The 9,342-nt window shown below is 35.0% G+C and overlaps 1 protein-coding gene across 1 annotated transcript; it reads left to right on the forward strand.

Annotated features, from left to right (window-relative positions):
* Positions 1-7,086: 7,086 nt before the first annotated feature.
* Positions 7,087-9,342, forward strand: LOC109169514. The gene is made up of 2 exons (XM_019318382.1): positions 7,087-7,131; positions 8,256-9,342. The coding sequence occupies exon 2, from the start codon at positions 8,435-8,437 to the stop codon at positions 9,311-9,313; it is 879 nt and encodes a 292-aa protein (XP_019173927.1). The 5' UTR covers positions 7,087-7,131; positions 8,256-8,434; the 3' UTR covers positions 9,314-9,342.

Here is a 9,342-nt window from a genome sequence, read left to right on the forward strand (position 1 = left end):
TTCGGGGGTGTTACAGTTATGTCTGTTTCAATATGGACTTCTACCCTGTCAAAGTCTATCACAACATAGACTTTTAACTCTGACTAGTCTTACCGCATTACAGACTTTTATGTCTTGTCAAGTCTATCTCAATATAGACTTTTAACTCTATCAAGTCTATCTTAGTATAGACCACCATTAAAGGCTTAAAGAGTAGTTAAAGACATAAATCAGTTGTAAGTCTTTTCTTTTTATCATAGGCACTGTTATTTGCAATGCAAACGACAGTTTGTGAATCACAATGTGGTGAAGGTGTTGGACACCCCCACAACTGCACGGTTATCACCTTGTTTCTTAGCCACTCAGCTTCTTGGGATACCCCCATTATCTTTCATAAGAGGCGGTTAGCCCTTTTCCACTCAAGCCAGGGATCTCTTTAGGTCTATCTCAAAATAGACCACCCCAACTGAGTATAAGTCACCAAGAGCACTTTTGTACTCAAGTCATTATGCGGTGAATTCATTAGGTTTATCTCAACAAAACTACCCTTCTCAAAGAGTTATGAATTCATTAAGAGCTGTAGCTCAACCTCACAAGTACAGATATTGTAGGAATGACCAACTAGTGTACTATTTTGTAACTCTTTTCATGGCTTCGTTTGACCACAGAAGTGGGACCCACCACGAATTCATTACCACTTGGACTTTAAGTCCTTCCAATGATTCAACGACTAATCCTCATAATTAGCCCTCAAGTAAGTTTATTCTCTTGATCAAACATACATGCACTTTGACGAGTACTTCGTTTACTCGTAAATAATCCCTTGAGATTTAATTCTTAACATGAAACATTCTCTTTCATCATTATTCCCAATACCACGGAGAAACTTTTGGTGAAAATATAAGGATTTAATCATCCCCACAATACAACACTTACAAATATTTTTCTCAAAGGTATTTGATCTCTTACCCATATTGATCTTTGGTACCCTAATATTAGCTCATTTGTAAACTGAGTTTTGCTAATTTCCTATGTGGAGCATTATAGTAGCTCTGCACTTTACCTGATACATACTCAACAGTTGAATATATTTCAACAAACTTGGTTATCTCAACTCATCATAATTACCCTTTAAATAGGAATTATAGGTACTTCAATATGACTCAACCAAAAATTTAAATAATATATATACAAATGCTCATTGTTAGTAAGCCATAGAAATAATGTTGTCCACATGCTACATCAAGTTGAACAACATAATCACAAGTTTCACATCATATTCTTATAAGAAATTAATCTCATACACAAAGAATATGTTCGAGCTCATATTTATTAGGAAATATGTCTCAACAATGAGACTTCAGAGTTGCCACTTGCACAACTTTTTCCTTCACTTGAGGAGATTAAAACTCATATAAGGCATCCATATGATGCAGATCAATATTACTATTGCAGTACTTCAACAATTTCTATTGCAAGGCTTTGATTGTTTAACAATATATGAAAGTCAACCTCATTTCAGGTGAAGATCAAGTGGCACTCTAACTAGCCCGCAGGATCAACGCCCTACTTCTTAAGTACTCCCAGGTCGAGTGGTGAAACCGAAGTTTACTTAAAAACCATCTTCCTAGACAGAGTGTTCAAGAATGATGACTTTTCCATGTTCTCATTAAATTACAATTGAAGCCCATGATATGTGCTCTTATTTTTTATACAACTAAACTAAGTAAAAAATTTGAGCAATATCTATGCACAGATTATTTCAATCAATGTCATTAGTATTCAACATACTAAAGAAATAAGTACTACTAAGTAATCAAATTCTACACAACTCAACTAGAATTCAGTACTAAGACAATCATACTTCATGCGAACCCTTAGAACTAGAGCAAATATAGTTACTCAAAAATAACTACTTATTTAAAGAGGCTCAATACTCATCTTGCTCTGTCAGATTGACTTTTGCTAGTTTTGCCGTTGTGATGGTAGCACTGGTATGCTCGGTGTCCTTGCTTTCCGCACGCAAAACACCTTCCTTTGAACTTCTTGACTTTTCTACTTCTTTTGTTGTAGACGGTTCTACCACTTTGATTTTCAGTTTCATTGGCACCGTACTTTTCTGACAGTGGTTCCCAAATGACTTTTGCCGAGTCTTGTTTGACATAGATGTCAAACAAATCGTCATTCATTTGTAACAAAAGGTATCCTCTGGCTGCCACATTTTCATTTCTATACTGCATCAGAGTTACACCCGGTTTTTGACCCGGAATGTTATCTATTTCAAGACTGCTTTCTCTCGTTCTTCACCCGGAGTGTAATCAGGTTCATGGTTAGCTTTTGTAGCACCAAAAGGAGAGAACACTGTTGGAGTAGGTTCAGGTGCAACTTAATATAGCACGTAAACCAACTTTAATTGTTCAAAGAGGATATGCAGTCTTTGAGCCCACCAACTATAATTTTTTCCATCAAGCGCGGTAATTTTTGATAGATCGGGTATGACATAAGGTGCCATAACACTAAAGGTGACTGTTGCTAAATAATGCTTTTAACTGTTGGAAAATAGTCGCAACGTTAACACGCGATCTGGAAGCTTTTTAAGAAGCACGAACACTACGGGTGTATGGTTGAAATGAAATCTGTGCCGTGTTATGATAACACTTCCTTAAAAGCGTTATTTGCCCTATAACGGTGCAGTTAGAACCCAGCCCAGACACGCTTTCGACAGGCTACACAGACCTACTACGGATAGCTTGCACTAGCAATCACATAGGCAAACCTCACTATTGCTCAGACTTTAATAGGTAGACACGAAATCATATATATATATATATATATATATATAAAGATCGAGAAATGGGTAGCGATGGAAGACATGGATCAAAGAGAGAGACAGAGATCGAAACGAAAATACAATGTTCGGTTGGATCTAAGAGGAAGAAGCTTTAATTTGTTTATATAGATAGACTATATATTGAACTTTATTAGAAAGTATTTGTTTTCTTAAGTATTTTATAATTTATACAAAAAATTTGCGCTGATTTTTGGTGGTAATAATTAATAATCATTATTTTAATATAAAAAATGGCATATTATTTTGGTATTTAAGATTCTCATGAAAATTTCCTAAAAAGTTTAAGAGAAAACGATAATCTAAATGAGATTTATTATTTTTCTTGAGTTTTTCGAATCTCCACAAAGTTCTATCTCCATTTATATTCTCAGCAGCTAAAGAAAGAATATTAATTATTGTCGTTTGCTACTTGCCACCCCATAGTTATGGTTTTTCGCATTGGGTTGCAGTGTCCTCGAGGACGGTGATGTAGGAAATCGAGTTGTAGTTTTGGGGAGGTGTTTCTTGTTGGGAATCTTCTCCTCCTCGACCTGGTAAGGGAGGTTTTTAGCGGTGGACTCATGGCCGTAAAGGCCATTGCTGTCGTTTTCAGTTTCCTGCATGAGATTTTGTTGCTGTTACGAGATCAATGTTATATGGAGCTTTGTTGTTGTTTTTGTTGTTGGGCATTTTCTTGATGAACTGGATGTCTCTTGCACGGAGATGGAATGGGGATAGAAGGAAGAAGAGGAAGAAGATTGAGAAATGGATAGCGATGGAAGACATGGATCAGAGTGAGAGACAGAGATCAAAACAATAATACGATGTTCGGTCGGATTAAGGTCTAAGAGGATGAAGCTTTAATTTGTTTATATAGGGAGGCTATTGAAATTACCAAAAAGTTTGTGCTAATTTTTTGTGTTAATTGAGACATGAAAAATTATATATATATATATATATATATATATATATATATATATATATATATATATATATATATATATATATATATATATATATATATATATATATATATATAGTTGCATTCGGGTGCGAACGGCTCGCCCAGGCGCGAAATAGGAATGGATTCTGTTCGTCCACGTGTCCAGATCTAATGGATGAGAAACACTGATTTTTTAAAAAAATGCGGTGGCATTTTCGTAAATAATTGAACATCGAAGTGCAAGTAAAATGTATTACAAGTGCATGTAAAATGTATTATAGGTGCAAGTAAAAATTTACACTGAGCATCAATACTTAGTTGCACTTATAGTTCTAAGTAGTTGCACCTATAGTTCTAAGTAGTTGCACACATAGGTATAAGTAGTTGCATCTAGGTGTATGAATGTTTGCGAGTGGTTTTCAGGAGTATTACTACCCGCTGAACTCAGATCAATGAATGTTAACAAGACAAAATTACATGCACTTATAGGTGAAAGTAGGTGCACATATAGTTATAAGTAGTTGCACCCATAGTTATAAATAGTTGCACATATAGTTATAAGCACACCCAGGTGCATGAATGGTTGCGGAAAGTGAATGCTAACTAGGCAAAATTACATGCACTTATAGGTGAAAATAGGTGCACTTATAAGAGATTTTACTTGCACTTCGATGTTCAATTATTTACGAAAATGCCACCGCGTTTTTTTTTTAAGTTATTAGATCTGGACACGTATCACGCGCTGATTCGTTCGCATTTCCTTCCTAGGCACTTATTCGCACATGAGTGCGTCCCTATATATATATATATATATATATATATATATATATATATATATATATATATATATATATATATATATATATATATATATATATAATTACATTCATGTAAAAACAGGGCTTAAAATACAAACGTGTGGACACTTTTGGACCATGGATTTTGGATATCTAAGGTTGTGATTAGTTTTTATGTTTTTGTGTGCTGTGTCCGCCTGTGTGCACTGTCGTTCATGGACGTGTGCACACTGGCCCAAATACTGTGGATTCGCACATACATACTACGGATGTGTGCACACCCACATTTAGGCGTGTGCACTGTCGTCCACATATGTGTGCACACACGCATTTGGGTGTGTGCACGGTATATGTCCACATGTATGTATTTTAAGGGTGTTTGATATATATATATATATATATAATTTTTTCCATGTCTCCATTAGCACCAAATATCAACAAAACTCACTATTGTAATTGCTGATGAGAAACCATTTAGTTTGTTCTTTAGTCATATATTGATCAGAAATATGAAACTTGACTCAAATCACTCCATGCACGCTAGTAATAGTATCTCCAAATGACCCAACTGTTTGTCACGGGTTGAATGAATTACGCTTTATGGGTGTTGCTATTTGCACCCCCCTTTGACTAAAATGGGGTAAAAAGTGCATTGAAAATATAAAAGTTAAAAACTTACAATAAATACATAGGTGGTGCAAATAGCCTAATGGGTGGTCAAAATGCTATTTGCACCACCTTGTCAAACTTGCATTTAATACTTTGATAATTTAAAATTTAATTAATTAATAAAAAAAATACTCACCTTCTCCGGTGAGAAGGCAGCCCAGTGGGTCGCCTTCTCACCGGAGAAGGCGACCCAGGCAGATTTCTACCTGGGTTGCCTTCTCCGGTGAGAAGGCAACCCACTGTGAGTTGCCTTCTCACCGGAGAAGGCAACCCAGGTAGAAATCTGCCTGGGTCGCCTTCTCCGGTGAGAAGGCGACCCACTGGGCTGCCTTCTCACCGGAGAAGGCAGCCCAGTTACCTTCTCCGGTGAGAAGGCACTCCTTCTCACCGGAGAAGGTGACCGGTTAACGTTTTGTTTTTTTTTTTTTTTTTTTTTTTTTTTTTTTTTTTTTTAAATCACCTCTTTGTCTTCCTTTTTTTTTTTTTTTTTTTTTGGTCTCTTTATCTTTCTCCTCTTTATTTTAAATATCTTATTTCAATACATAGATTTTATAAGTTTGTAATTTGAATACATATTTTTTTTATGTTTATAATTTTAATACATATTTTTTAGTTAATATTGATTTTCGTGAGATGAAACCATTGGTAATTTGGACGGCAGGGAATACAGATTGGACTCAAATGACTCTATATATATGTGGGGTGTGTGTGATGTATATGTCTCATACAATCTATAAGCTATGGACGGTTGGATTGAAAATTTTTTTAGCTACAATGATCAAAATCAAAGACAATTTCTTAGTTACAATGATCAAAATCAACAACATTATGAGGTAATTTAATTTTTTATTTGAATTGTTAATGAAATGTTACAATTGAACTTACGTATATTTGTTCATTGCTTTTATATATTATTTAGAAATTTAAGTTCCTTGCTTTTACATATTATTTAGAAATTTAAGTACGTATATTTATTTTTTATTAGAAAATTCATTGCTTTAATATATCAAGAGTTGTTATTTGTTTGCCTATTTAGGACGAAAATGCAATCGAACTTTATGATGACAATAGAAATAAAGATGAAGATCAAGTGAACCTAAATCTCGAGGTTGCATGCGAATGGTCTACAGAAACGGTAAAACAAAATTCATACACAAATCATAGTTCATATTGATTTATATATATGCATAGGATCTTTCTACTATATTCTTTTGTTTTAATATTATTATTAACTTGTAAGCATGTAAGCAACAACATGTTTGTATATATTGTGCTTTAATTAGTATGTATACTTAATTTTTGTGTTTTTTTTTTTTTTTATAAATATGTTGGTATACATGCATGTAGTCATTCATGCCATATTATTATTATTATTATTATTATTATTATTATTATTATTATTATTATTATTATTATTATTATTATTATTATTTAGAACCAAATAAGGCAAAAAAAAAAAAAAAAAAAAGGTATAGTCATATATAATACTAGGTATAGTCATATTTTTATTATTGATACAAATATTTTTTTTTTATTAGGCATTCATATCTCGCGAAGATTTAATTGAATGGGTTCAAAGTAGAGGTCGGGATCTCGGATATGTTATTGTGATTAAAAGGTCCCGGAATAAGAATAAGAGTCGTACAGTTATATTTCAGTGTGACCGTGGTGGTACTTACGTGCCAAAAAAAATCTCATCCAAAAACACGGGTACAAGAAAAATTGATTGTCCATTCCAATTGGAGGGGAAATACATACTTGTTGATGGTTGCTGGAGGGTAAGGGTAATATGTGGAGTACATAATCATGATCCTGCGTTGCACCTTGAAGGTCACCCTTATGCAAGGCGATTATCAGGAAATGAAGTCGAATTGGTGGAAAATTTGTCAGCGATGCATGTGAAACCACGAGACATTTTAACGTCTGTGAAGAGGCAAAATCCAGAAAATGTTTCCATCACAAAAACCATATACAATGCACGCCAAAAATTTCGGATGATGGAGAAAGCAGGTAAAACTCAAATGCAAATTGTTATGTCTTTTTTACATAACAATGGTTATTTGCATGAGAGTCGAACTAATATTGCAACAAATGAGTTAGAAGATTTGTTTTTTGTTCATCCTAAATCTTTGGAGAAGTGGCGTGCATTTCCACATGTATTGTTGATAGATGCGACGTATAAAACAAATAGGTACTCGATGCCCCTCGTCGAAATGGTTGGTGTAACTTCGACCAACATGACATTTTGCGTAGCGTTCGCCTTCATGCATAAAGAGAATGAGTCCACTTATACTTGGGCATTAAATTGTCTCAAAGCTACAATTGAGGGATGCATTACCCCGCGTGTTATCGTCACGGATCGAGAGTTGGCATTGATGAAAGCATGTAAAAATGTGTATCCGGATGCTAAAGGATTACTTTGTAGATGGCATATCTATAGAAGTATTTTGAGAAAGTGCAGACCATCGATACCATCCAACCATCATTGGGATTTATTCTACCAATCATGGAACACATTAGTTGAGTCTCAGTCTCATGAAGAATATTTGTCTCGTTTAGCTCAACTAAAAGCAGTTTTGGTTAACTTTCCAGGTATTATTCAATGTATATTTAATATTTTTTTAATAAGGCATATTTGTTCAACTAATGCAATTATTACTATTTTCAGGTGTTTTTGGTTATATTGATGATAATTGGCTGCAACCGTATAAAGAAATGTTTGTATCTGTTTGGACTGATCGATATCTCAATTTTGGAAATCACACTACGAACAGAGTTGAGAGTCAGCATGCCAAGTTAAAAAAGTACTTGGAGTCATCACAGTCAAATTTGGAGACATCATTGGATTATATCGACAGAGTCATTCAGTCACAAGACACAGCAATCAAATCAAGTCTTGAACAAAGTAAAATTGTCATTCGACATCGGTTCAACACTTCACACTTTCAAGAATTGCGTGGATTTGTGTCTATTCATGCACTAAATCTCATTTTTAATGAGTTTGCGAGGTCACAAGTTGGCGGGTTTACTGTTGAAAATTGTGGATGTCGGTTGCGAACAAGTTGTGGGCTTCCATGTGCACACGAGCAGGTAACATATTTTAACTGTGGTAAGCCCATCGCACTTGATTCGATTGATATATTTTGGAGGAAGCTCGACTTATCATCTTCCATCTCTCTAACCAATGAGGATTTTGGTGTTGAGCATGAGCTTCATATGTTTAAGGATCAGTTCAAGAAACAATCAAGAACTGGTAAATTCAGCATATTGAGAAAGTTGAGGGAGTTGATCGCGCCATCTACAACATCAATCCGTGAGCCAGCCGTGCAATTAAATGTTCGTGGGCGTCCCAGTTCAAAAAACAAATCTCTCATAAGAACTCTATCTCTCAGAAAATCTCAAGCCGAACCAAATAATATTCAGTTTCAAGAACCAGCTCGGAATAGTTGTTCAACTGCATCAAATTCAGGTAATAGACATTTTTACCATCCATATATTCTTCAACTCCCGGTTATATTCCATCCTTTCATCATGCAAGTGCAAGATGTGAGATCTGACGGAAACTGTGGATTTCGAGCAGTAGCTCTATGTCTTGGTTTTAAGGAGGACGAATGGTTCAAAATTCGATCCAATTTAATCGAAGAACTAGAGTCTCACAAGATGGAATATACCAATATGTTTGGAACTCAAGGATGGTATAATGTCTATAACATGTTGAATTTTTTTGCACAAGATCGGTGTGCACCAGTTGAGCACTGGATGACTATGCCGGAGATGGGTGTACTAATTGCTTCCCGATACAATGTGATACTGCATGTTTTGAGTATGGCCGGCAGTACAACATATTTACCACTCCGATCTAGCCCCCCACCTTGGTACGAGCATGTAGCAATAGCCCTTGGTTATGTTAATAACAACCATTATGTTAAGGTAACATTGACAGGAGGGTACCCAATGCCTACTATTGTTCCACAATGGGCTTATTTTAGATATGATTGTGCAAATGCATGGATTGCTCCATATATGAATCGGATTGAAAGTTACAATGAGCATGTACGCTCTAATTGTACTCGGGAAAATGTTATATTAGATTGAAATTGAATGAATTTGTTTTTTAGTTTTTT

The sequence above is a fragment of the Ipomoea nil genome, unplaced genomic scaffold (genome assembly GCF_001879475.1).
Source record: "Ipomoea nil cultivar Tokyo-kokei standard unplaced genomic scaffold, Asagao_1.1 scaffold3314, whole genome shotgun sequence".
Lineage (NCBI taxonomy): Eukaryota > Viridiplantae > Streptophyta > Magnoliopsida > Solanales > Convolvulaceae > Ipomoea > Ipomoea nil.

Bases quoted from the DNA above. Each gene is read 5' to 3' on its own strand.
- LOC109169514 (XM_019318382.1), top strand. From the start codon at position 8,435: ATGTTTAAGGATCAGTTCAAGAAACAATCAAGAACTGGTAAATTCAGC.